The sequence below is a fragment of the Aspergillus sclerotioniger genome (genome assembly GCF_003184525.1).
Source record: "Aspergillus sclerotioniger CBS 115572 chromosome Unknown BO94scaffold_10, whole genome shotgun sequence".
NCBI lineage: Eukaryota > Fungi > Ascomycota > Eurotiomycetes > Eurotiales > Aspergillaceae > Aspergillus > Aspergillus sclerotioniger.
This window is the reverse complement of record NW_020291000.1, coordinates 809469-837176: the sequence shown is the minus strand read 5'-3', so window position 1 is coordinate 837176 and position 27708 is coordinate 809469. Positions and strand designations below refer to the sequence as shown.

General features: G+C 51.1%; 7 protein-coding genes across 7 annotated transcripts; 3 read left to right on the top strand and 4 right to left on the bottom strand.

Moving 5' to 3' along the window:
* Positions 1-577: 577 nt before the first annotated feature.
* On the top strand, positions 578-2809 carry BO94DRAFT_555672 (putative G1/S-specific cyclin Pcl5; the record flags this gene model as incomplete). The annotated part of the gene is made up of 2 exons (XM_025613816.1): positions 578-1010; positions 1080-2809. The coding sequence occupies 2 exons, from the start codon at positions 578-580 to the stop codon at positions 2807-2809; spliced, it is 2163 nt and encodes a 720-aa protein (XP_025468929.1).
* A 1397-nt stretch (positions 2810-4206) lies between these two features.
* On the top strand, positions 4207-4881 carry BO94DRAFT_427888 (uncharacterized protein; the record flags this gene model as incomplete). Its single annotated transcript, XM_025607463.1, has 1 exon — positions 4207-4881. A coding segment is annotated over one exon (675 nt), but the record flags the coding sequence as incomplete, so codon positions are not given.
* Positions 4882-5888: 1007 nt separating this feature from the next.
* On the bottom strand, positions 5889-8698 carry BO94DRAFT_593418 (uncharacterized protein; the record flags this gene model as incomplete). The annotated part of the gene is made up of 4 exons (XM_025616181.1): positions 5889-6788; positions 6956-7767; positions 7814-8062; positions 8394-8698. 4 exons carry the CDS (start codon positions 8696-8698, stop codon positions 6322-6324), a joined length of 1833 nt encoding a protein of 610 aa, XP_025468927.1. The 3' UTR covers positions 5889-6321.
* Positions 8699-10993: 2295 nt separating this feature from the next.
* BO94DRAFT_623308 (uncharacterized protein) lies at positions 10994-11773 on the bottom strand (the record flags this gene model as incomplete). The annotated part of the gene is made up of 2 exons (XM_025617141.1): positions 11582-11773; positions 10994-11527 (listed from the first exon to the last, which is right to left on the bottom strand). Exons 1-2 carry the CDS (start codon positions 11597-11599, stop codon positions 10994-10996), a joined length of 552 nt encoding a protein of 183 aa, XP_025468926.1. The 5' UTR covers positions 11600-11773.
* A 2403-nt stretch (positions 11774-14176) lies between these two features.
* BO94DRAFT_545278 (uncharacterized protein) lies at positions 14177-16854 on the bottom strand (the record flags this gene model as incomplete). The annotated part of the gene is made up of 2 exons (XM_025613228.1): positions 14177-16021; positions 16072-16854. The coding sequence occupies 2 exons, from the start codon at positions 16852-16854 to the stop codon at positions 14177-14179; spliced, it is 2628 nt and encodes an 875-aa protein (XP_025468925.1).
* Positions 16855-19126: 2272 nt separating this feature from the next.
* BO94DRAFT_545277 (uncharacterized protein) lies at positions 19127-19802 on the top strand (the record flags this gene model as incomplete). Its single annotated transcript, XM_025613227.1, has 2 exons — positions 19127-19499; positions 19522-19802. The coding sequence occupies 2 exons, from the start codon at positions 19127-19129 to the stop codon at positions 19800-19802; spliced, it is 654 nt and encodes a 217-aa protein (XP_025468924.1).
* A 645-nt stretch (positions 19803-20447) lies between these two features.
* Positions 20448-27234, bottom strand: BO94DRAFT_28784 (putative tRNA-splicing endonuclease). The gene is made up of 4 exons (XM_025606681.1): positions 27099-27234; positions 20906-27035; positions 20758-20853; positions 20448-20696 (listed from the first exon to the last, which is right to left on the bottom strand). The coding sequence occupies exons 1-4, from the start codon at positions 27119-27121 to the stop codon at positions 20592-20594; spliced, it is 6354 nt and encodes a 2117-aa protein (XP_025468923.1). The 5' UTR covers positions 27122-27234; the 3' UTR covers positions 20448-20591.
* Between the last annotated feature and the right edge of the window lie 474 nt (positions 27235-27708).

The following is a 27708-nucleotide window of genomic DNA, read 5'->3' as shown; positions in this document are numbered from 1 at the left end:
GCAAGACTGCTGCGTTTGTTTAAATAGCTTCAGCTTCTACAATCATAGAGCGTCACGTTGGCATCCCACGTGTTTCTCTGGTTACATTTGGCTTGATCTATTTTGGATTCTACAACTGGTGATCGGAACATTAGACGGTGAATACCCTTCCTATCCCGATTTCCTGACACGTACTACTACTGCTCGCCCTCCTTTTCCTACACCCACAGCTCACGCCCGACTTGCCACCCAACATTCCTCGTGTTGGATGATTCCTCTGTCGCTCTCCTAATCCGACCTACCACACAAACAACTTACTCTTAACAACCTGGCGAACTATCGCTATTAAGGGTCTGCCGTCGCCTGCGATAAAAAAGACGGTTTCTTGTCTTATCGGCTACTCGTTCACGGTTCACGCACAACGGTTTATTGAAAAAAAAATCACGGTTTATAACATCACAGTCCCGCGCCATATCTACTCTTGTGAAGGAAGGTCTAGCACACTGTCGCTAGCCCTTTGGATGACCATTTGAGGTACTTCGAATCTTTCCTATTTGTTGAAGGTATTCAGGTCGCTCGACTGTACAACATCCCGGATATGTCAGGGATTGACATCTTGGGTTTGAAGGATCCAAACCCGAACACCCAACTCAGAACGGCCTATGCGCACCCGTATGCATCGTCGGTCTCTTCCTCCGCCTCCTCCTCGTCCTCTTCGGTCTTCTCGCTGGATGGCGTGTCCACCCAGAGTTCGATCTCTTCAACCTCGACGAACCCGGTTGATGTGATCTGGGAGAATGATGGCGAATACCAGGCTGGAGGAAGAGGGTTTGCCGCGACACACAGTGCGCGTGGTTGTTTTAGGGGGGGTGTCCCCAAAGTCACTGATCCTGCGGTTCCGCCGGAGTTACGTAAGCATCCTCGGCGGACCAACAATTCGATCCAGTCGAACGGCGTGTCTTGCGCGCGGCCTCCGCCCTGTCTCTTGCGACAGTCGGAACGCAAGGTCAACTTTGTCGATAATCTTGTCGGTAAGTCAGGGGAAACCATCCGTTATTCAAATGTTGTGATCGAGGTTCAGAACTAAGTACACCATGAAGACACCGCGTCGCAGATCGTCGAGGTCATCTGGCCCCTGTCGGCTGTCTCCTTGCGGAGTGATTCGGCGACCGGATGCAAAGGCGTCTTGCCTCTGCGGACGTTCATCCAGGAGACCCTCCGTCGCTCGCGCACAAGCTATAGCACACTTCAAGTGGCGCTGTACTACCTGATCAAGATCAAGCCCCACGTGCCGAGTCATGATCTGACGCAGGACCAATCACGAGGCAAGCCAGTTTGCCGGGCCATGCAGTGTGGTCGGCGCATGTTTTTGGCGGCTCTGATCCTCGCATCCAAGTATCTACAAGATCGGAACTATTCCGCTCGTGCCTGGAGTAAAATCTCGGGCTTGAACACGCTCGAGATCAACCAGAACGAGTTGATGTTCCTTGAGGCGGTGAACTGGCGCCTTCATATCCCCGAGGCCCTTTTCCAGCGGTGGACGGATATTGTCTTGAAGTTCACCCCCGGCGCTGGCATGGCTTTTGCCGACGGGCAGTGTTGGCGTACCATTATCCACAGGCTCACCCCCGACTTGAAGGATTTCGATGTCAGCCCTGCAACGCCTTCGAGCATGGAATCGTTTGGGCCCCGCTCGGTGTCCGACTCTCCGTCCCCTCGTAGCACCACGTTCCGCAGGGATCTTCCCGGTCTTGCAACGAACGAACCCCTCAGCTTGCCCTCCATCCAGGAAACAATGTCGACATGTGGTCGTCCTGTGGCGTTGGAATCGATCTCTCGTGGAGAGACGTCGCTTCCTTCCCTTCCGTCATTGCCATCCATGCCGCGACCGGCCATGTTGCCCACACCCCAGATGACCCCACAGTCAAGCATCGCCTCCACTCCTGCAGTGAGTGCTGGTGGTATCCCTGCGCACCGACGGTACTTGCAGACTGCTATGTCTGAGACGCAAAACATGTGCACGGCGCGGTCGATCTACGACCAGCGCCCGTCGCTACCGCTTTGCCCTAAGGCTAGCACGTTCGATGGCTACCCCAACCTGGTGCGTCGGTCATCTTTGGCACGAAGTGCTTCCTCTGCATCTTCCCCCGATTCGATGGTCTCGGATGTGTCGACTTTGTCATCGCGATCCTCGCGGTCGTCATCCATGTCTTCGAATGCATCCGGTCCTACCGGTATGGCTGCTTTGCCTCGCCTGGCTGTCCAGGCTACGCTTCGTTGCACTGGTAATTCTCTGAAGGAGGGCCGCAAGAACCTTGCTATCACATCACCTATCGATGAAGGGGCGCTCGGAGACATCTTCAGCTCCCCTGAGACTTATGGCGGTCCTCTCAGCCAAGTCCCGGATTTGTCGGGTTACTCCTTGGAGCCCCCGGTGGATCTCTCCTCTGCCCACGAAGCGGCGCAGAGCCTTTGTGAGCTGTCCGGTGCTGTCCCACGTCTCCAGCAGACGGCTGAGGAGCGGGGCATTGGCCAGCGCTCGTGCCGCAAGCGTGGTCGCACCGGATCTGAGGATCTCTTGTTGCAGGGCCATGTCCGTCATCTCATCAAGTCCAACACGATTGCTGAGGGTACTGTGTTGCCTGATGGAAACATGGCTAGTCTGTACCTCAAATCTGATCCTCGCCGTTCGCAAACCCTCACGGCTGCTCAGTTGAGTGCTTTGAACTACAACGTGCCGCTCTCGGGCCCAGCTGGCATGAAACGTGCTTGCTGCGGGAGCGAAGCCAGGAAGATTGCACTCAACCCAACCATGCGGGCAGACTACTAGAGCTAGATGGGCTGTCTACTCTCATTGTCTGATCTATATCCATGTGGATGCCATTCATTTTATTTCCTTCACGGAAAAGTTATTCCATTCAACATCCATACCAATAATTCTATTCTGACCAAATCTTTGATCTCGTCGACCGAGTGAGACTGTGGTCTCCTCGCAACACAGCAGCGGAAGAGGCGCAAACTGGTAGGGAAAAGTTTTGTGCGAACTTTATCTCAGGTGATTCACGCGTTTAGGGAAAGCAAAAGTCGTCGTCTTTGTATATACCCTGCAGCTGTTGTTGGACCTGGGGCCAGGAGTCTGCGTGGACTTTGCCTTGTACAGTGGTGCTGCCGCCGGCGGACTGCTGGTGTATGATGTACGTTGGGGTGGTTTCGTTGCTATCTTTTACCATTTCTCTGTCCACATTTGCCATATCTATCGTTATTTATTACTACCTGTCATTGCGGCACCGGAGTGCGGTGGGAACGGTCGGGTCTGCTTTTTTTCACATGTTTTTTGCCGTGCATTATTTGACGTTTGGGATCGCGACGGGCTGATGGAACGCATATTACTATTACCTGCGGAGTTTACTGGCAAAACGATGGATTTCCTGTTCTTCAATCACTGATAGGTAGATACTAGGCGTCAAGATCCTGTGGCTGCTCGAGAGCCACCAATATGAAGATGTTATCTGATGAGGATCTGTGCTGTGCCGCGTGATTGATTGAGATTGCCTGATCGGACCCCACCCTTGGTAACGCAGTCGCAGCCTCGCCCGTGAACGGAGCCTGCGCTTCCGGACGGACGTCTTTCGGGGATCGACTCGCGCCACTGTGACTCACCGCAACTATGATGCTGGGGGTGGTCAGCCGGTCGTCTGGATACGGCCGGGCGTTGTTTGTTCGCGTTGTTTGTTCCCGGTGAGTCACACAGCGCCTCTCCCGGCCTCAGGCAGCCAGGCTAAGTCGGACAGAGCCGGAATCATCGGATGTGCCCGGGAAATCACCTGCCTCTTTGGGGTCTAGCATGACCGGTCAACTCTGGCTTAGCGCCATCTGATAAGATCAGATCGTGACCTGGTCGGGTGGTCTTTCTTCCCCTCATTACTCCTCCTTTTTCCCGCAAGCTCTTCTATGTCTCCCATCCATCAGAGCTGGTCCCCTACCTTCCATCTTCCTGAATCTGACTACAAGCAGAATTACCTCACGATGGCTCGTCCACTCGTCACCCTCTTCTCCGCCCTCATGCTCTTCGGGCATCTCCTCCACGTCGGAGCGAGCCCTCTAGCCGAACAAGCCCCTCTCACCGATACCACCAGCACCGACATCAGCACCGACACCAACACCGACACCATCACCGACACCATCACCGACACCCTCTACCCAGACCTCTCAACCGACACCACCGCCCCCTCCTGGTTCACCTCCACCCTTCTCGCCCGCCGTCTCCTCGCCCTCTCCACCACCGGCATCGCCTCCACCATCTTCCCCTCCCCTCTCCCCTCCACCTCACACGCACCCCCCTCCGTAGCCGGCCACTCCATCTCCCTAACCGAATACCTCGCCGACTGCGACGCCCTCCTCCCCACTCCCCCCGGTGAAGAAGGCAACCCCACCTTCCTCGCCCTCCGCGTCGCCACCACCTTCCGCAACACCGCCGCAGGCTCTAACATCTCCCTCTCGCTGGACTGGTGGTCGCACATCAACGACACCGCCCCGGTCTTCCCGGGTTTTCCTCTCTCCCAGGCTGGACTTCCCCGCGTCACGTTATTCGGGTACATTGAGCCGTTTGAGACCCCTGTGCCAGGGGAGGTAGAAGCAGCGTTGAAGAAATGTTATCTGCAGAAACATCCCGACGCGGAGGTGTGGTTGCCCGGGAAGGAGGGCGCCCCGCATCAGAGCTTCTGGGCGAGGTTGGTCGTGACCCAGGTTTATTGGATTGGGGGGTTTGGGGGGTTGCAGCAGATTGGATGGTTGAATGTGACGGAGTGGAAGGGGGTTAGGGAGAGGGGTAGTGAGAAGGGGATCGGGGATGGGAGTGGGAGGGGGTGGGCGGATGTTAGGTTGCCTGGGGAGAGGGAGTAATTTGGTTTTACATACCTATAGAGGGGAGGGGGTGGTGGTGTGATGACGTGATGATGGTTGTGGTTGCGGGTGTGGATGTGGATGTCAGCATATGGGTTAGTTGAATATGAGATGCCTATGCTATGACTATGGTATCAAAGAGAGACCAGTGCCAGGTCATATTTCATGCTGAGTTCTCGGCTTGAAGGCCATCTAAACTCCCTTTATTTTCCCCTGCACAATTAACAAACACGTGAATCGTTGAGTCCAGGAATTCATATCCGTATCCAGGCTGGCGAGTCCACACGTAGGACCCCATTCTATGCGGAAATATTTGACGATCGAAAGAAAGGAAGGAAGGAAGAAGAGATCGTGTTATACCTGAAGCAGTAGTTGATATTTTGCTAGATACAAGAGAGGAAGAGGAGGAGAGATGGTGTTCCCCGAGGGGCTGGTGGCCTCGTATCTCTAGTAGGCAGGCGCGGCGGGGGTTGCCGCGCATGTACCGCACTGCACAGATGCTTGGGGCAGGCGCGGAGTACGGCGAACACAGCACACCCACGGGCGTCTGGGTTGATTTGTATACATGTCATCGAAGAAATATACGACTGATCCAACCTGATGTTGTTTGAAACTCGGTTGAGTTCCGTCTGGAAGTATGTGCAAGACCAGTATTGAACGCTCATCTTGAGCTTGAACTTTAAACACCAGCTAGCTAACATAGAACATACTTCCTGGCCACTAAAAAGAGCATTTGAAATAGGCTTTAAGGATATGCACAAAGCTCACGCCGCGTGCTCCGGTTCTCAATACCAGCATCAGGAGGTATATTATCAAAACTTGTTCAAAAGAACTGCAGCACCAAACGACGCTGTATCGTTGTGGTCATTGTTCGTTTTGAACCCCTAGAGCAGGTACACTACCATCTCATCAGCAAACCAAAACACCCCAATTCAAGATCACAACAAGCCACTCTGAAAAGATGGATCAAAGCAGCTGATATGTCAAAAGTCAGATTCACTTCCAATATGGCCCGAGTGTATCAATAACACTTATAAACAGCTACTGCAGTGTGTCTTTCCACATCTCCGATGTGTTTTCGAACCTCTAAATATCCTTTTTTCTGGGTAATGTTCTAACCACCGTCTAGTAAATCGCATGGATGAATGCGATGCTGTTAACGATATACCCAAAAGAATTCCACGGATCCAACAACCGCAACACCATACAAAAGTCAAAGATAAGGTAAGAGTTAGCACCCTCGCCCTAAGTAAGTACTGCAGCACCAAGCATCGCAATCGCCCATAAGGCATGTTCGCTGCACTGACATGTCAAGTTGACCCAGACGGACAAATCAGACAGGTATGTCGTGCCTCGAACGTGACGGTATAACTAGGCGAGGAGACAAAAGCCAGCTTGGTAGCAGCCCATTGCAAACTCTTGCCGGTGTTTGATTTGGTGCTAGATTCTATAGCGTTCAATAAACGTCCCTGGCTGTGAGTTGGTTGCGGATTCGTCCTTCTCAAACGCCGAAAGATATGTCCCTATTGCAGACAGCTTGGGCCTTGGAACTGGACCGGAAACTTTTACTGCTGCAGCATAGACGTAGCTCTTGCCGTAGGACGTGGCCTGACCCGCGGTCTTCTTGGCCTTGGCAGGAGGGAAAACGTATGGGATGATACCGTCATCCGCCCTGAGGAAAACGGACTCTACGCCCTGCCAGGCGAATGTCATCTTCACGTCGAAGTACCGGCGGGGGATCTTGTTACGGAGGTTATTGCGCGTGAAGTCGCTAGTATTGTCCGACACCGGAGCGAAGGCCACGTGAAGGCTATGGGCAGTGTCAGTGTCCCACTCCACCCTCTCGTTAGGGACAGCTACAACAGGCTCCTCAGATGATATTTTGCAGGGGTTACCGGTGTCTCTTTCTAATAGGTCCCAGGAGTAACCGCGGAGTGTTGCAGGTCATGTTTTGAAACACGTGTATGCTATTGTATAACCTAACCGGAGAACGTCCACTCAGGGTAGTTTATACAGTACTGGTATGTATTACTGGTAAAGACGGAGTCAGTGTTGCCTAATCCAAGGTACCTACCAGCATTGTGGGCTTTATCCTTACCCATATTGCTCCTCACAGCCTTGATAGCATCGGTGGTAGCGCTGCCCTTGGCTTTCTTGTACTTAATGCTAGCCATCAGCTGCTCAGCGAAGGATGAGCTCTCAGCATCCTCTCTCTCCGTAGACATATACTCAGCTATTATAGTAAAGGCACTAGCCTCGACATCGGAGAGCTTTAGAGAAGTGCTAACCAGTGCAGCCGCTATACTAGCCGCTGGAGTCTTAGACTGCGACGCCAGGCGTTGTGCCCGAAGAGACCCGGCTTTCACGGGTGTAGGTGTTGCCGGAGCAGGCATCTCAGATGTAGCAGCTGCGCCCGTAGGCTTAAGCGGAGGGGTCTCTGGAGGTGCCGGTGTCTTAGCCCTCTGCCTTGTCCGCCGTATCTCTGCCGGGCTCATAGCCTTAAACGCATCAGTAACAGTAGACGGTGCTCTAGACTGCGAGGATACGCTCTTCGTCTCTCCAGGGGTAACGCGGGAGTATGTAGCCGGGTCCTTGGTTTCTGAGGCATAGCTATCAGAATCACCACCCACAGTACCAGATGCAAAGTGTATAAACGTAGACACATTATGTGTAGCCTTGCATATAGATATAATAGAATCAGACAGCGTAGTAAGCATCTGAAGAGCTATCTGCTTAGGTATCACATTGCTTTTAGCATTGCTTTCAAGCATAGCCACAAACTCTGAGTAGCTGCTAGCCACCTTACGCCCATGCACATCAATGCTAGTAAGATCCTTCACCAAATTATCCCTCTCCTTCTCCCTGGCAGCATCCTGTGCCTTGCGGCTGGCCATGATTATAGTATAAAGTCCACGACAGAAGGATGTCCTACCGAGTGTACACTCGGGCGACCGCATGTGCACGTAAATGAGTTGCTTTCGGTGTTATGGTGACGTGGTCTATACCAAGTTTGGGTTCTGACTCGGGATTGGTTCCCGGTTCAATAGTTGCTCGTTCTGGTATGCAGCGAATTCCTCTATCGGATGTCTTTGGAGTAGGATGTTTCGTGTGTAATACATCAGCGAGTGATTGGTCCTTAATGATATTCCTTTGGATTCGTAGGGAAATAGGCCATCCTTGGCTGCAGAAGCAGGCACATAAAAGTTTATATCCTGAGCAGCGCAGCGCATTCGTTAAGTTGAGCACAGGTGGTCCGGTCATCTGCTCGAGTATCTCAACATAGGCGACCAGGTCTTTGGGTCATTGGATACGACATCGGCCGACATGGGCCATACACGTGGAGATTGAGATTTTCAGAGTCACAGGAGTATTTTCAAATCGCTCGAACGTCCTGGTGTCGCTCATTCTGACCCTTTCGGTGTCTCCAGATTCGAGCAGACAAGCATCACTCTGTTTTCGTTACGTAGCCAGAATGTTTTGACTCTCTGGTTAGCAATTGGTCAAAATCACACCATGTGACCGACATGAGTGATATCAGAATGACCCAGTGGTCTTGATTCGGAACATCTTCTACCATGTCTCTCTGTCGTAGACAGAACTGGCTTGCTATGCAAATCAAAGCGCACGAGATGAAAATTGAGCCACGCAAAATCACATATTTCTGCCTGCCTCTGGTATCTTGATCCTTAATGTTGAGATAAGGAAGTACTGTCTTCGACCAGTCAAGATCGACTTCGAGCCTGAACGATTTATTCAGGTGGAAATCGTCGATACCAAATAAATTGCCCTTGTAATTCACAAAGCGAGAATAGGTCATCTCATCAGGTTAGATGGATACCGGCTCCCACCCCATATTGTACTTTATATAATCCTTCGTGCGTATAACCCCATATTTGAAAGCGCCGACAAAGGACAACTTCCAGATTCGGTTCTTCTATCGCAGGATGCGATCCCAAAAGGTCACGTCACACCAGGCTAGCATCGACCTGTCTATTTAATAGAGCAGGAGACAGTCCGGCAAACGAACAGACGCCTATGATTGGCTTGTTTTTTAGCTATCTCCTGGTCAGGCTTGCTGCTGTCACTTGCGCCAGAGGCACTTTAGTTGTTATCATTGCGATTTCTGACAATCCCATGACCATGCCTTTTTGATGGGATATGTCAGGGATGTGTGCCTAAAACAGTGTTAGGGAAGTGCTTCAGGATATTGTAGCCTCCAGTAAAATTCTCCGCTTTGGATTTTGGCGAAAGGCCAAGATTTAGATTGCTGATGACTGTGTCTGTTCGTCCAAAAATGATTTGATTTTAGAAATCTGCTCGCCTTAGGTTGCCGCTAAAAATGCACCGGCTCTTAAATGGGTTGGGGTATTGGGGCCAATGTCAACAGTATATTGGTTGACGGACAGTTGCAAGCACACGCTCATGTGCAAGGATGTATAGGTTCCATCTGACTGATCGTGTCGACGCTAAGATAAGGAACTATATTGCATGTTGGCTCAGGTTCTGCGAATGATTCCCTTCCATCATCAACATATAGTAGACAATGTCTCAAATTGGTCATCGCAACTCCTTGCTCAGGAACCATGTATGCCATGGTCACATTCTGTAACCCGGCATTTGTCGGGTCCAAGGTGGAATCCCATGTTTGTTCGAATGTTGTGATCACACCATGAGGTTGTAGCAATCGACTTCGCCTGGAGCTCGTACATCCATACCTGCAGGGTCGATCCGTGGACATGTTGAGGGATCGATAGTCTATGAGTCGATAGGTTCTCATGCTCCGGGAATCCCGACAGGAAGATCAGGGCACAGCGACAGGAATGGACCGGCTGGCGAGCCCGAATCTCACTCACGGGTAGTTTTGGACTTACCGCGGAGGCGAGGTCGAGAGAGGGCCAGGCAGGAGACAAAGCCGTGATGCAGCTCGCGAGAGGACACTGTACACCCACCCGCAGGAGGACAACTCACTCTTTGTTTTCGCGGCGACAGACGCAAATTCGCTAGCACCAATGTATATCAGATGGCTCATGTTTGCTGCGCGAGCTATCAAAGTATCTGGCGGTTGCTTCTTTCTGAGGCAGAGCGGCTAAGGGCGAGGCATGTTAATAGTTCTTGTAGTTGCTGGATCCAATCCCAATTTATGAAGAATATATCCAAAAAGTGTAAGAGATCCTGACCAGAACACCACCAATGTTATTTCTCCAAACTTGGTATCCCATACCTAACATCCCACTGTCTCGGTTTGCCCGATAAATCTTTGCAGACATGATTGATGCTGAGTGCGACAACAACCCGTAGACACGACGCAGTCCTGATTCCTCGCGGGTCCACGCAACAAAGCCGTCCTTTTCCAAAGTATGTAGATCCCTTGGGGGAATTGGTCCGTTGGAAAGGATTTGATATTCGAAAGGTTGGTCTTTTCACGGATTTAGGACGCTGGTTTGAATCCTATAATCGTGGATCTTTCTGGCAGCATCCTGCCTATGGAAATTGTCGTTGGGAGCAAGGAGACCAGGTCCAGGATTCTCTATAACCGGATTGAGGCAGCAGAGAATATAACACCCTGACAGAGGGCAGGATATGTCATCCGAAGCATTGATAGGACGGTGTATGGACTCGTATATAATGGTGGGTTGGCCGGTTCAGGAGGAATGCTATGTGGCATCCTTCTCCTGAGATCCTGGTGCAGTGGCATAGCCGCTGACATTTGGAGAAGACGGATGGGAGGGGAGCAAAGCTCTTTTTATAGCTGCCTAGGCGGGATGTTGTGAAGCATACCGGGTGAATCCTTTCTGCTATCTCCTGGGATTTATTATCCAGGTGAATCCCGAAGCCACTTCATCGGCTGGCGCAGTGCCGCCTTGGATGGATTACCACCACTATTCACAGCATCGAAGTATAGCAATCAATCGACATCCCTTGAATGGCCAGAGTATACCAATTCAACATCATACAGTAAATCTACCCACAATTAAACGTATACATTCAACATACACAAAGAAGGTAACTGCCGACCCCCTACATCAAACACAACCGGGTATATCCATCATCCATCATCCATTCAACAAACGGAAAAACCCACCCCCATTCCCATCCAGGATATCGAGGGCATTCATCGCCCCCTCCCTCCACCACCACCACTTCCCCCCACCCCATGCGCCGCATCATGCACCACACAAAGCAAATACTTCCGATCCGGTACCACCACAATTTCATGTCTCTTCGTTCTTAACCTCAGCAGCTTGACTTCATCATCTCCCTCATCCCTATCTGACACTCCGTCCGCCTCTCCTGTAATCCCATCCTGTCTCGGCGCTTCCCCGTCCTCCGCGCTCGCCAGCGACAAACTCAGCTCCGACGCGCTAGACACGAACGCAAAGATACGTGCGGCAAGGGCTTCCGCTTGCGACGGGTGATACGGTTCGTTTTGTTTCTTGGGGGGTTCGGGGGAGGAGGGGGGTTCGACGGAGTTGTCGTCCGCGGAGGCGGTGGGTTGGGGGCTGGCACGGGGCGGTTTGGAGGCGTAGAGACCGGTGCTTTGGATGATGGAGCCGTCTTTGCGGGAGAGAATGAAAGTGGATTGGACGCCGGGGCGGGAGGTGAGGTGCGAGAGGAGAGAGGTTACATGTTGGGGGATCTGGGTTGTCTGGAGGGTGGACGACTGTTAGATTATTCGTGAGAGGGGATGGGAGGAGCGTACTGTTGTTGGGTGCGCCATGGTTGTGTTGCGGAGGTTAAGCCGTCGGAGAGCGTGGAGGTTGTGAGTTTCGGGTTGCTGAAGAATCCTGTTATGGCATTTCTGGTCTGGGTTTTGATATGGTGGTTGTTTTGGGCAGCAATTTCGTGGAGGGTGTTGGTGGTGGTGGTGGTGTTGATCAACAATTCTCCGGAGCAGTGCTGGTCAGGCCGCCGCTGCGTGTGGCCTGCGGCTCTCTCCCGCGGCTGGCTGGCTTGCCTTGGATCTACGCACGCAGCCAATTACACTACATTTGTCTCTAGCTAGTATAGACTCCTATTCTAGAATATTCATTCGCCCTTGATTATATCCTGATAAAATATTGATGATCGTTCGTGTTATGTAATGAATTCATAATTCTCTTTATTGCCATATCATCTTTTTCCATGATCACATGGACGCGAAATCGAACAGGAAAAAATAGAATGAAATCAGTAAGAGAGGCAACGACTATGCGATGTTCTCTCTTCCCAGATCCATCTTGCCTGTGGTTAGAAGCTTCATGAAACTTTCCCATAAGCCTCAACTAACCTATGAGTCCAGCTGATCGATGCGCTTCAGCCAAACAAATTCGTACGCTTTAATTCATTCGAAAAGAGCCCTCCCTCCCTCGAATATCTGCTGTTTTGCATGTAGCTCCGAATCCTTGATTCCGGTTTCGCTTCCATGCGTCAGGGAGTAGAGAACGATGCTTCCAACATTGACTTCCTGCACGCGCCCCAAAAACTGGAATAAACAATCCTTCAGGCACTAATATATCTCGTATCATCGCTGTGTCGTCCCTCTCCAGATATCTTGTACCGAGCATACTTTAACGTATGAACCACTCCATTTCGCTCAGTTCGCATTAAGTCCTCCCCTGCATGACTTCAACGTGCGATATTCTGCGAGTTTCTCTTATTCAACAACATCATATCTCCAGTCATAGAGCCCTATGTTGTCTTCATATGCCAGGTAACAATGCTGGTATCAGCAAAGATGTGCATGGCCAGGTCAGTAAGTAGATTCGAAAATACTTATACAGCTAACCAACACTATATCTCTGGCAAATGACTTTCTCTTACGTTCAGGTAGTCAGTTAAAAGATGTACTTAGTGCTGCCTGCAGCTTTCCCTCATTAGGACGCCTCTGGTTTTCCTTCTCTTCTTGACCGTGAGCAGACTTGGCCAGGTTTCTTCTGACTCAATGTCTGCTGATAACATGGAGACTTTGTGTAATGCAATCTTCCAGAGGAAAAAGTCAAGACAAGACCATAAGGCCATCATTACCCGCAGATACTTCTGCGGACCCCTAGAATCCCCTATACTCAGGTACACCCTGGGAGGAGGTGGGCAACGACCCTTGTAAGGACTCACTTCCTTACACTTTGCCCCTCTGTCAGAGGAATATGTGCCATATTATTACCCCTAGATCGCGCCATCGATCAGTTGATATACCTCCACGTCAGCCATCCCAACGAATATCGTGACGAGCATTCCGTTCCACGGATCGTTGATAAATCGAGTATAAATTAATCGCATCCTTCCCAGCTCAATGGTTTTGAATGATGAAGAAGACGTAATGATGGTCAGCAGATCGTCGTAAGGATTATTCTTTGGATTGTTTTGGATATGTATATGACTAAAAGTGATATATCTGAGAATAGTTGGATGAATCCATCTCCTCTATCCCATTGCTAGTTGACGAATCCAGCTCAAGGGAACGGTATGAGCTAACCTGAGACCGGTCGTTAAGGCTAGAGTAGATACTGAGCTTGCACAGAGAGTTTTGGCAGGTTGTATTGTAAGTTAGAAAGCTGAATGGCATTGATGGAGTGTGTGATCCTTTAGTGTGACAGAGAAGGTAGAAGACGAGCTTGAGAGGAACGGATATGTAAATTTAACAGTTCAGATTCAAGTTCGTTTTGAGGTATGACTGCATTGGGGTTGATGGAGGGAGGTTACTTTTGTAATTGGAGTTGAGGGTTGGGTTTAAATTATATATATATATATATAGGGATAGTAGTGGTGAAGCTGAGCTCATAAATTGGACTTGGTGAAGTTCGGTATTGATCTCCCTTCCAGAGGGAGTGGCCGGTCGTTATACTAGGGCTCCTGGTAATGTACTAGGGCTCCTGGTAATGAGATTGGTGAAGATGCTACAATTAGCGGTATCTTTCCTGATAGGTTAGTATTAACATATTAATGATTATCATATCCTACCGTGTCTTAAAATTCTTCACAACTGCCAATTAGTTCGTATTTGAATGTTACAGGGGTCTACTCTACTCAACCGTAGGCTGACAGGCAAGAGGGTTATTATGTATGTTATGTTCTACTTTGGCAGATTGCAGTTATGCAGAAAATATATTCACTCCCATTACAGTCAAAGGTCAAACAGCAAAGTGGTATCGTCGCAACAATCAGACAACAAAAGAGACTTTGGGAAACAGAGAATGACATCAGAAGCGAAAGTCTGCATCCACCGGGGATGCACGTAATGGATCATCAGCTTATGATCGGGCATTATAACGAGCGTAATAGAAAGCATTAACAATGGTCAAGAGGAATCAGGGAGCGCCTAGGATCTCGCCGCGTCCGACTTGTCGGACATCCAATCAAAATCCATATCCTCAATCATATCCTCCAACTCCCTCACATTGTCACTGTCATCGGTGTCGTAGCTGCCCCGTCGGCTAGATTCCGGGCTAGCAATCCAGCTGGTTGGCCGATAAGGAGGCTGTTTTCTGCGGGTGTGTCTGCGGTCTTCAGCCATAGACTCATCCAAGCTGGAGCTGTGCGTCGTAGATGAAAAGGAGCTTCCCGTAGCTGGTGTCGTCGCTGAAGTAGACAGGGAGGTGGCCGATCCCCCAAGCACGCTTTCCAGATTGTCCTTGACGCCCACATCCAAAGCTGCAAGCAGCGCGGCCTGGAGGACTTTGTTCTGTCGCTCAAGATGCGCGATGCGCTCCTCAAGAGACCTGATCACATGCGAGGATTGGCGGTGGGAACTTCGAGAATCCTGAGAATGATAAGTGCTGTGGGACAGATGCGATCGGGGCGAAGACCGTTCTGAAAGACGAGTTCTGTAGCCTCTCGGTGTGAAGGGATACCCATGGTCGGAAGAAGAATTTTTCGTAGCGCGCACCTTGTGTGACGCAGGTTCAGTCAATGTGAGAGGGGCGGGTCGCATCCGTCGGCGTTTGCCAGAGGGTGGACGTGCTCGATCCTGGTGCACGCTTGCGCTAGTGCACTCGTCATCGGAAGATGGGATAGGCATATCTGGGTAGCTCACAGAGCTCTGCTCTTTAGTCCCTCTCCCCTGTGAGGACGCGACGCTTCGAGTGCTGCCACTCCGACGTATAGGAGCGCCTGTGTTGGAAACAGGCACCAGCGGTGGCCCAGTCTCTCGCGCGGATGCTGCACCACAGTTAATAGGTGTGGTGCAGTATCGCCTGCCAATAGACTGGCTGATGAGGTGCCTCGACGGATTTGACGGTGGAGGAGAGACAGGAGGCGGGGATGGGGGATCCGCAGAAACTTTCCTCTGATATCGCTTGTTGCGACCAGTCGGCTTTTCTGTCTCAGGCCTGGGAGGTGGTGCCTCCCCGCGCTCCTGGGACATTGCCTCCTGTGGACTCTTTGCAGATTTCGAAGGCTGATCTTCTTCCGCCTCCTGGGGCGTCTCTGAATCTCTCAGGTAGAGGCGGCTCGCCGACATGTCTCTCATTTTCAAGGCATGAACTCTCTCCACCCGACTCTGCCCTATTCTCACGGGTGGAGCAGAGTTGGACATGGCCGATTTGCCCAACTTAGCCGATTCATCCTGGGTGCTGGCTGCCGAACTTTTACCATCCAAAACCAGTCTTGGTAAAGGCGTAGACTTGCCAGAGGAGTTGCGGTCATTGATATCAACCGCTGAAGTTGACTCTGGTAGTGAGGGTAGAGGCCTCATCGGTGCTGGGAGGGGGAACGCATCGATTGTACACATGGGCAGGGATGAAGGCCGGCGACAACCTTTCTTCTGCGGGAATTTCTCGCCCACGGGGCTTGCCATAGGCTCTTTGCCTGATTTTCCAGCATCAAAAGAAGCAGACCGTATGGTGTCCGACACCTTCTGAGTAACACGATCCTCCTGCAGAGACACACTATCGGCGGGTTGGGAGTATTCGGTGTTCAAATCGGTGCTAGGAGCAGCAGGGAGAGGTCTGTTGAGAGCTAACGGACGGGCATTGGAGATGCGCCAAGCTCCTCGACTCGGATTGCGGGGGGGAATAGGGTTGGGAAAAAGCTTCAGAGACAAGGTGGTTTGACTTGTGGGGGTTGACAAGCTTCCGGACGAGCTAGAGGATGGGGGTTTATTAGCTGCTTCTGAGTCGAGCCTGAGACCTGTCCGCTTCGCATCTGCATCTGACACGAGACCAGCCTGCGTCGTGTTAGTCTTGCAGATTTACTGAATCGCGGGGATCCACCCACCTGGTCTTTGTGTATAGAATCCAGAGGCATTACATCTGATTCTTGCTCTCCACAGTGTTCAACCTGAACTCGCATATTGGTGTCTGCCAAATTCTTCGGTTGAGACGACTGTTGATTCTCGGATTCAGGTGTATTGTTTGCGGCATCAGCCGCCGTAGTTGGATTTCGGTTCACTCCCTGCATGTCAACTTTGACATCCTTCGCGGGCGTTGGTGGCTGATAAGGAGGGGGGTTCGCGTCGTCGAATCGTGGAGGGAGAGATACCGCAGCCTCCACCAAGGAGGTCAACTCCCGTAGATTCAGTGCTGAGAGATGGTTTGCTCTGATCTCTTGCCTCTCCTTCTCAAGTGGGTCCGTCAACCAGGGCTGTCCAATGCTTTCTACGTCTCTTCGGGAATTTGATTTGAAGCTGAGATTGGAAATAGACCGGGAAGAAGATCTGCTGGAGTCGAGGCTCTTTTTGTGGCCTGATCTCTTAGGTGCGCTGGGAGGAACGGGTACAACAGACGGTAGGAACCCTCCTTCCTGGAGTGCAAGCAACTGTCGTGCCGACTCCTCCGCCTTGGTCTTGGGGTCTGTGTTCTTCCTCTGGCGTTGAGCGAGTTGTCGAAGACGTCTCTGGCCTGCTTTTAGCATCTCACGAGCTCCAGTGGATCCAGTTATTGGGCTCTGCGCTTCGATAAACTTTGCGAAGTCGGTGGCGTTATCATTTTTCATGTCGGTAGCTTCTGAGGACGGTACGTTGTCCCGAGATTGCCATTGTTCGGATGTCAGAGCAGACATGGCGGTGTATCCACTCTTGGGGGTATGGGAACTGGGCCGACCAGTTGGGACGATGGGACTTGGTGCGACTAAGCCTTCATGGAAGTCGTCCTCCTGCTGCATGGGACTCGCAGCTGCACGTCAGCTGCTCGCTATACTGAAAATCTCCCGAAAATGGTATGGAAGTTTGATGGCAACGGCGAGTGGCAATTGACGTTCGCCGGGCGAATGAAAGGATGGTCTCGTAGTTTCTCAGCCGCTGCAAGGACGGCAATAGGGTGTATCAAACGGGCAATGAGGGCATCAGGGTAATGGGACGAGTCCAATGGGTCCAAAGGAGGGTCCTAGAAGATGAAAAAGCAAAGCGGAACAATAGCATGCAATTGACGAGGCATGCATGTATGTACAGAAGATAAAGGATTGGAGTTGCCGGTGCCCGAGGGAGACGCAATCTATCCCAACAAAGAAGAAACAGAAGACCCAGGTGAGGAACGGTGGAGTTTATGAAGGGCCCTGAAGGAATCTCGAGGAGCTGTCAGGCCCTTGCTGTGCGCCGGGGTGACCCTAGCAGGGTCTGACGGCCTAACGATGTCGCCTCCGTATGCGGAGTCGGTGCATCATCGAATGACAAGCCTACCTCTTTCTCGATAGCCTGGATGATAGAGTTGGATCTAGATAGAGCGTTACTCGACCAAGGGCCGAGTGGCAGGCACCAAGGGCCCTACGCAAAGGAGGAAGAAGGGGGGGCAAGCAAGGCTAGTGGAGTCATTATTGGTTGAAACACCAAGGGAGGGGGACACGGCGAGCGAGGAAGATCACGAGAAGAGAAAATAAAAAATAAAATAAAAATAAAAAATAAAAATAAAAAAGAGCCGGCGAAGACGAGGGATGGGAGGGAAAACGCAAAAACAGGAAAAAGAAGAAACGTCGAGCAGCGATCGAGTCCGTGCCAGCCGCTCGATCGGGGGAGTTTGACAAGAGGAAGCCAGACTATTTGCTCGGCTGGCCGGTCCTGTCATAGTCCGCAGCGCATCGCGGATTTTCGTCATCCATGTTCCTGGGATCGTCCGGCGGTCCTGGGGCCAGACTAGGTCGCTAGCTCATAGTTAGCCAGCTGCGTACCTAGTGCCAGTGGCTGCTCTGGCTGCTCCCAGTCAGTCAGTAGTTGGATCAGACCCCTGTCAGACGCGTCCGACCAACAGGAACCAACCAAAGCCATTGGTCTATCGAGTAGATACCGAGTATCCAACTAACCGTCTGGGCGGGAAGGGACACCAACTCCTGCTGGTGCCTGATCGGCAGCAGCTTCCAGTCTCGTGTGACGTTGAAACTTGTCGCAGACTGCTCCTCTTCAGAGGCTGCCAGCGTGTGTCCTGCGAACCGTTACAAGCAAGGGATACCCGACGGGATGGAGGGGAACGAAGGTCTTAGCTCTCCTCCGCCTCCTTGGGAGGGGATCGAGGGGATTCAACGGCTGGCAAGAAACGAAACGACCAAGCGAGAGGAGGGGGGATATGTGAGGTATCAGCTGTGGATCATCCTCGCCGTAAGGCATGGTGGTTAGACTGGCCAAAATTAGGGGGGGGGGAATCAAAGGAAAGGGAAGGGAGGGAGTGAGTGAGTGGAGTGGAGTGGAGAGAAGAGAAGGGAATGTGACAGATGCACAGACACAGACCCGATGGTGGTGGAGCCCGATGGAGCTGCCGAACCACTCGCCAGTCGCCAGTCGCCAGTCGGGGCCTCGGGTTGGCTTTGGAACACATCACATCCGGAGCATGGCCGGCCTTTCTCGACCGCGATCGGTCATCTTTCTTCTCTCTTCTTTTCATGGAATGAGAATCCTTCTGGCTAGTCTCCTTTCCCTCCGTTCACTTGTCAAGTCATACAGAGCTGACGCCCTTGCCGGTCCATCCCAGCAATTCGGGTCGATCATTACGATGGAAGCCGGAGATTCTACAATCTGAAGGCGCCTCAGATCAATAATAATAGATCCCAAGACGGTAGAAATAAGGACAGTGCCCCCCCAGCCCAATCCATGGCTGTGTCGAAGATCAATGTCGACTGGGCAAATAACGGATTTGGTGGTGTATATTATTATTAGTAGCCAGCCTACCTCCGAGAGCTGACTATCGAACGATGGAGGGAAAAGCCAAACAAAGAATGAGCCGCGGAATAAGCACCAGTCCTATCTAGCTGTTGTCCTCGCTTCCTTGGACCTTCCGAAGATCATCAATCAGCCTGCCCCTGATTCTTCATCCAAGAATGGGCCACAGTGCTGTCTGGGACTGGCGACATGTTTGCTTCTCCGGCCCGACTGGCAGGCGAGCATGAGCAGAGGGGGCAAAACATGATAGATAGACCGGCAGATGGTCAAACCGACCAGCAGCAGCCGACGACGGGGGACTGCATCACGACCGAAGAGGAAAAGGACTGGAGAGAAGGTCCAACTAGCGGCCCTCCCTTGCAGCAGATAGTTCATGCAACGTCCGTCCTCAGGAACCAGTCTTCCTTCATTCGCAGCCTTCACGATGACCGGCTGAACGACAACCGTCCGTGTGTCCGAATAATTCTCCGATCGCACTGCGGCAAGGTGGGCACCTGCGTAGTGCTGCTCCATCATCCAACTGCCTCCTCGGCGGTGCGCCGCAGTGCTATGGCAGTACTAGGTAGATGCTACGGACTACATAGATAGAAGCCGAGCCTCTGTTCATCCGTCAGAACTCAGAAGAACCGATCTTTGTGGCCCACCTAGGAGACTACTCACATGCCCCGTCGGCCCTTCGGTTCCGTCCGATCGCGGCCAGAAGACAGGTGGATGGATGAATCGATCTACGGACAGACGGATGGACTTGCGACAGGTCCCAGCACCCAGTCGGCGTCTATTCCTTCCACCCATCGCGGATGTCTACGGGTCAAATCAATCGCAATCGCAACTGCAGGCTCGATCTATCCAGTCGGCTTTTACGTAGCTTGTCGTCATTGCCCAGGAATATGTACTACCAGTGGCGACAGCAGAGCCCCTGAAGCCAGGACACTGGGCTGAATGTCAATCCATACCTCCAAGATGCCCACATGCGAGATGGCATCACCCAGGGAGGTGACAGGAGGAAGACAGAATAATGATGATCATTATTCTCCGACCAACCTGGTCCCCGTCCAGCGCACCTGCAGTTGACAGTTAGCTCACAGTGATACGTGCTGCTACCATGAACAAGCAAATAGTCCATGCCTATCACAGCGGATAGGTCTCTCGTCTGCCTAAGGCGATCTCAAACAAGGGCCTCGGCTATCCTGAAAGGGGCAAAGGATAAGAGGCAAAAGCCAAAGCCTGGGGGGTATTCAGGTCTAAGGATGTTGCGGACACGCGGGCTCTTCCACCCTTTCCACCACCACACGTCTTCTGCATATCATGTAAAAGAACAAAACAACCCCCAACTAACAAAAACACCATGGAATGCTGGCTTTCCTTGAGATCTTCCAGAATGCCATATGCTCGCGAGCCTTGGAATCGTAACCCTAAAGAGAGAAAGTGTACATGGTGGAAGTGCTACATCCAAGCAAAACGTCCCGAATGCAGATACAAAATGGAATAGAAGGAGAAACGGCGCTGAAGGTCCTTCTATGCTCGCTCATATGCATGCAAGTGAAGGATCAACATGTCATGCTGTGGGTCATTGGACCCATGCAGTGTATGATAAGTCTCCCAGAAAACAGCGAAGTCGCAAGATGTGCCCAACGGCCATGAGGCATCGCACTATCTATCTCCGCTTTGGCCTAATGAATGGATCGGCTTCTTTTTTCTTTCGCATCGGGGGAGGTCGAGCGCCATTCCCGGGTCTTGGTGGTCCAGAACGTGGGTGCGGCTACACGCGAAAATAAGTCAGTAAGTAGTGTGTCATATGCTAAGATAGAGGCTAAACATACGCTCTCAGGTCCACGCCCTGGTCGAGGGTCGTTGAAGGGTTTGTCCTTGTCCAGAGGGGCATATGCTGGGCCGTCCCGTGAGGGTCTTACCAGTCCCTGCAAGAGTGGTCAGTTGCCAATATCAGAAGCAAGTGGCAGCCATTCTTACCTCTGTATTTGAAGGAATGTTAGCATCGATTCTACGCCGCGGACCCTTGGGAGCTCCGGCTGGTGGAGCGTTTGGGTTATGATTCCGCGGCCGCGAGGCCTTCGAACCATCTGTTGGCGGCGAATCTTTGCGTTTCCGCTTTCCCGGGCCATTGCTATCATCGCTTGGCGTAGCCTGAACGATAGGTACCTTTGGGTCGTGTCCTCCAAGCTGCCTGAGTCGCTGACGTTCTGTTCTTTGCTTTTGATTTTGTGTACGATTGTGTTCTTCCCGCGCAATTTTGGACCTCTCATGTTTTGGCAGTGTCTTAGTGGATCGGCATTCGCGTGAGACATGTCCGATCTGTCCGCAATCCACACATCGTTGAACCGAACAATAGAACTGCGTATGCCCAGACTCCCCACATCTGTAGCAGGTGCCTCTAGTTGCCTCTTTTGCATCAATGTTGTCACAGTGGTGCGTCATGTGAGCAAAACTTCCACAATATCCGCACGTGCGGGTTTCATCCAGGCCATTGGCACCGCCCGATGGGCCGTCTGGAGGAATTGGGGGAGTGTCTTTCCTGGAGACTGACACGGACGAAGAATTGTCCGCAGATGCCGATGAATGTCGGGAGATAGGTGCCGACGATGTAGCCCTGGATGGCACAGCCGACTCTTGTGCGTCTGCATCCAGCATTTCAATGTTCTGATACCCGGTGAACTGTGGCCGCTGAAGGATCTTGAGCACATCGCCATCCGTATATACATTCCTTCGGCGAGCGTCTTTGATTAAACCACCCCAAAACTCGCCTTGGACCAGAGATTGCGAATTTCCAAGAACCCAAAGGGATGATTTGGCACGTGTAAGACCGACGTTCATACGGCGAATATCAGCCAGGAAACCTATGCCCTTATTGGAAGCTCGAACACAAGAGAAAATAATCACTTCGCTTTCTCTTCCCTGGAAAGCATCTGTAGTGTTGAAATCGATCTTGTTGAAGATTTCGTTGCCATACTTGGCAGCAAACTGTGTCTTCAGCTCTCTCAATTGACCCTTGTACGGCGTAATGATACCAATCTTTCTGTTGAAATCAAAAGCGCGGAAATCTGTCATCAGACGTTCGTACAGCTGCATGGCCACCCTAAGCTCTGCTATATTGATCAAGGAGTGGCCCTTCGCAGCACTTTGGTGAAGCCCTTGCACGTCGAAGAAGCGGTATGGGCTGAGTAGTTCACTTTGATGCCAGGGGCGTGTGCGAAGTCGAGCCATGTTAGGGCCATCCTGTAGCTTGCCATCGTAAAATGCAGCACTCGGGAATGCACTGATTTCAGGATGCATACGGTATTGAATATCCAGCAAGTGCACATCCCTAGGGTGGTTGGATTGCATTCTGACGAAAAGACTTTGCTCGTATTGAAACTTCGAAGCAACTTTTGACAGAACAGTCGGTGGTAATTGTTTTGGATCACCGACAAGGATGCATTTAGAGCACCCGTATTTCAATGGAATCAGGGCGCTGAGTTCGATAGATTGCGCTGCTTCATCGATCACAACTGTTTCAAACTCGATGCTCAAGTTCTGGAACATTTCGTGACCACTTCCACTAAGGGTTGCACAAATAACATGTGCACCATCGATAATCTCCTGCTGGATGCGGCGTCTGGTCAGTTCAGCATCCCGGGCTGCTGAGTGGTTTTTATCTCTGGCGCTATCAATCTCCTGGCTCAGTTGCGTCTTTTTCTTCTTCAACAGATCGAATTCACGTTCCAACTCTGCCGGTACAGGCAACCCTTGTGCCCTGCACTGGTCCATCCTGGCACGGGTCTCTTTGAAAGCGGTGTCAGCAGCTTTGTGCTCCATGTAAATTTTCTGCAGATCCCGCTCCCCATGATCCTTGCGTGCAGACTGATTCAATCTTTGGTTGACCAGCTCATCCAAGGTGACATCAAGTACATTGCTGTTGATGGCATCGCTTCTTCCCAAACGAATAACAGAGAGCTTCTCCTGGCGACCATGTATCGTCTTGACACCTTCCTTGAATCTCATGACTAACTCATCAACGGCAGCGTTACTGGGAGCACACACAAGTAGTTTCTTAGATGTGGTGGTTCTCCCACCAATAGGGTTGGTGTTGTTCATCCCCCCTGGCCGTGCAATGGCAACGCCTGAATTGCCGAGCACGCTACTTAACAAGGCGCCCACGAGCGCCACAATGGTCTTTGTCTTTCCCGATCCGGGTGGTCCTTGTATCAAAGTAAAAGCATCATTATCCAGTGCGGATTTGATTGCTTTTGCCTGGGCAGAATTGACGTTATAATTGTCTGCAATGGACTTGAGACTGGCGTCCGAATAACTTAGAATCGGCGATGGCTTCGCCTTGACAATCTCTTCACAGAGATCATAATACTGCAAAGCCATCAAAGCACCGTATTCACGCTCAAGCGGTGTTAAAGATGTGATTCTTGCTCCCCAGATTGTGGCCCCAGGTCCAAGAGAATTGATGAACGGATTTCCAGGGTTGACTCTATAAGAAATTTCGACGGTTCCCTTCTTCCTTTTGATACCAGAGACTCTAGCCAAACAATGAGGTGCGGATGAATCAATGGTCGGTGAGCTTGCTTTGGAGAGCAGAACAATGTCAGCTTCACCCAGCCCAAACTCCTTGGCCTCCATAGCTGGTATAGCCGTGCTGACTTCGACAAATGAATCTACAGACAGCCGTGTGGCAACTTTGACCTCAAACGGCTTGAATGTACCCTCCTCCTTTGAAGATTGAAACCCTTGCCATGCCTCGAGTATCAGCAGCGGCTCAAAGGTTCTTTGATACTCAGTAGGCTCTCGGAACGCGTTTGAGACGAGAGTATAATCAGTACGTCCAGAGTTGGGTGGAAGATCACCGTTCGCAAAGAAGTCCCAGGCAAGGATTGTACGGTGCAGAGAGGAAAGGTCGGGCGCAAGGCGTGCTCGCATATCTTTTGCAGAGCGCAGCTGCTTGATTTTCTTGACTGGACCTTGTTGTTTCAATGACATCCGCTTGCTTTCTTCATAGGCCTTGACAGCATCGGGCTTCCTTGATTTAGGGCCAAAGAGTTCTTTGTCGAGCTCATCTTCGCTTTCTGATTCAGACTCTGACCCGGACGAAACCATCATGCTCTCAGCAGGAGTATGGTCTTTTCCTTTAATTCCAATTCCACTAAGCCCAGAGCCCTGTTCGGCTGTTTGCTCAGCAACACCCAGCGCTGGAAGACTCTTTTTCAGTCGTGCTAACTCAGCCATATCACGCTTTTTCTTGGCTTCCCTCTCCTTCTCACGCTTTTCACGGAAGGCTTGAATGGTGACATTTGGCCTTAATGGAGCTGGAGACGGTCTGGGAATCGCTGGAAGAGCCTTGGCTGCTTTATCTGCTTTTTTCTTGGCCTCAGATGCAACCCTCTCTTTGTTGAGCTCAACTGATCGAGACAGCTGTAATAAGACATCATCTGGGACGCTATCATCAAACTCGTCGGTAGGCTTGGGCGGACTGGGAGTGGCTGAGAGGTCGGCTGGTTTAGTGAAAGCTGTGATCATACTTTGCTTTTTGAGGCTGGCGGTCGAAGCGGTAACGACAGGCTTCTTATAGTAGGCTTCCAGAGCCCGCACAAGCTCTGCCTTTTCCCGAAGGGTCAATATAGTTTTGATGGAAGAATTAACTGCCACGCCCTCAATGAAACTTAAAGCATCCTGCTTTACAGTTGTTACACTTAGTTCCCCTAAACGCCGTAGAATCTTAGACACAAGTCCGACCAAGGTTGTTGCTAGGTATTCATCTTTCAACCGCAGCCATTTCACCATCGCACTCATTGTTGTAGTTGCAGATTTGAGGAAATTCTCACGGGCAGAGCCCTCTTGGTTGGGGTCTGCATCAACGACAGCGCTCAAAAAGACCCCATACTGACTGAAAAGAAGATCGGCGAACTGGATGGTATCTCGGCAAAATTCTAACATGACGGCCTTGTCATTTCCTCTTAAATGCCACGATTCCGTTTCATCGAATATTGTAGTCAAGGCTTGCCACAGATACTCCCAAAGTTTCTGGAGTGAAAGGACTTCCCTGCGGTCAGCGAGCTTTCGCGTTCTCAGCATGCCAGTTTGGCTGTCACAAAGGATATCCACAATATCTGTTCCTGTGTGTATCATCCTCGGGGCAGAAGCAAAAGTCTTCATGTTCGAGATTCTTCGGAAAGACCAGCTTAGCCCATACATGGTTGTAATGAAGAATGACTGCAGCAGATGTGAAATCGCATCCCTTCGAGCGGACTGGCCGCTAACATTCTTGATTAGATCAACGGCAGATTGATAGGTATTCAGGTCGGCTGCAAAAAGAGCCGAAATCAGAGCACTACTAGTATCTTGACTCTTGAAAAGCTCGTCAAGGTGCTCGGGTCTGAAATCCGCAAGGCGTTCGATGATTTGGCAGGAAAGGTGAGTCAGGTGTCCATAGATAACATTGAAGTGTGTCTTTTCTGGACTAGACTCTCCCTTTGTAGGGAACTTCTCCAGGCCGACTAGCGGTAAAATTCCGAGCAGGGCTGACGTTGAAAGGGCCAAGTTATCTTCATGCAGATGTTTGACGACTGCATCCCAGATCGTAGCGGAGTAGGTACTCACGCCATGTTGAAGTGTGTTGTGTCGGAGTATGACTTCATAATCACTTTTGAGAGACTGACATTCAAGTGCAAGCGTGTTGCGAATGACATCCATACACAGAGAAGCTATCTCGCGCTGACGACCCTGCTCCACTGCAAACTGGGGAGGTTTGAGGATTGTTTCAATATTCGCACTTACGACACCCAGAGTTTCTGACAGAACGACACGCTCCACAGAGCCTCTTGATGACTCGTGGTCAGTAAAGCTGCGAAGAGTATGAAGTAATATTGCCAGCCCAGTATTGAAGCAATGATAACGGGCGAGATTCGGAAACCGCACATCTTGCAATCGGACAAGAAGCTGTTGAACAAGGGATCTGCAAGCTGAGGGTTGGTGGGCACCTTTGAGTGACGACATAAACGGACTAATCCACGACAGCATATCCTTCATAGCGGATTTCTCGAATGGCTCACCCTCAGTAGCTTGCATCAAAAAGGCATCCAACTGAGGGTTATAGAACACAAGTTCGATTAAAGCTTGAGGAGATATCGTCTGCATCGCATCCCAAAAATCGCCTGGAGCCTTTTCCAGAAAAATCTGGATGGTGTTCAGGAGGAAGCGCAGCCCGGGAGATTGTATACCGAGGTGGTCCACGGAGAGACGGCAGGGGTCGATCTCAAGAGCTCGTAAATGATGGGTAATCTGGTCCTTGTCCAGCCTTCTTACTACGAGCTGCATGCCACGCCACAGCCGCTGGATGACGGCTACCTGCGTTGGCTGCTGGGATGCTGTTCTCAGTGCATCAAGAAGTCCTTCTTTGACTGCCCAGTCAAACTCCATGGTAGTTGGAGGTCGGGAATAACGCATCCAAGAGTGGATAGCCCAAAAGCTGCGATTCTGGTTTGGGTCGAACAGAAAACGGGTGACGGCGGGAATGTAGTCGGACACCTTTAGACTGCGCTTTGTCTGGATTAATCTGAAAGGTTCATCAAAATACTCCTGCAGAAGGCTGCCATTACGGAGCATAGCGTCACAGCTCAGACTTTCAAATATTGATAGTAAAGACGCACGATCCAGCACATGAAGCCCAATTTCCTGAGACGGGACTTCTTTTAACTTGGCTGTTGCAGATGTTAGATTCTTTGTAATCCGTTTGATATCCCATTCGTCAAGCATTCGAGAGAATTTCTCAATATCCTCATCATCATAGTTTTCTTTGAGCTGTTCCATGAGCCATATCTTCCCTGTGTAGTATTGCTTGATGCAGAGGTCGCACTTTTCAAGCGAGTCGTCTAACTTCCTCCAGATCCAGTTCTGCAACTCCTCGACCCCCTCTTGATTGTACGCCAATATCCGCATACATGATAGAAACTTCTCCTTGCGATTATTGGCCTCCGACACCAACTCCGCAACAGACCTCCCTGATTCATCTACCTGGCTAACATCATCATATCGCGCGTGATCGTCATCGTGTTGTCGGGGACATAGGATATGGACGCGGTCGGGGAGCGATTGTAGCTCTCTATAAGCACCAGGGTTACCAGCCGTCAGCAAGGTGTCATAGAAGAAGTGGAGATTTACTCACCCGACAATATCCATGAACTCCATGGCTGTGTCTCAACTGGTTGAAGTGATCCGTGTCCGGGAGGCTACAGCGCATTCCTCTAATCAGGTAACCGGTACGAGTGCAACAAGAACGTGACCAATATAGTAATATCCCTAGCAACAACCCGATAAGAGGATTATCTCAAAGTATCCTACTGTATAACTATGGCTCCCCGTGGCGAAACGCTATACAGACGCTGGCAGAGCTGGGAAGTTTCAGCCCAAACAAATCACCTATGGGTGACGGGTGGGAGTGGAAAGTGTGAGTGCAATGACAGGCCCCTTCCGTTCGAGTGCAGAATTAAATAAACACGCTTAAGTGTGCAAGCAGCACAAGAGATTAGGAAGGAAGAATGGAAGTCGCAAAGACTGCAAGTCAGTTTAGTGAATACATAAGGACGGAGTAAATCGGCGCAGTCCCTGCTACCGACATGATTGGAGGATATGGAAGGCGGTGAGACATGCCGATCGCCCACTTTACGCGCAAAGACGCGCCTCGGGTCAGCCTGGCATCGGCTTTCACCTCCTTACTCTGGTAGAAAGGTAGGACTCAGGGCCCGGGTGGCACAGCCTAGTGCAGAACTACAACT

Excerpts from the sequence above, each read along its gene's own strand:
- BO94DRAFT_28784 (XM_025606681.1), bottom strand. The coding sequence starts at position 27,121 with ATGGAGTTCATGGATATTGTCGG. Across the intron at positions 20,854-20,905 it reads ACATTCCTTCAAATACAGAG|GGACTGGTAAGACCCTCACG; the intron begins GTAAGAATGGCT and ends CCACTCTTGCAG. Across the intron at positions 20,697-20,757 it reads CAGGGCGTGGACCTGAGAGC|CCGCACCCACGTTCTGGACC; the intron begins GTATGTTTAGCC and ends TTTCGCGTGTAG.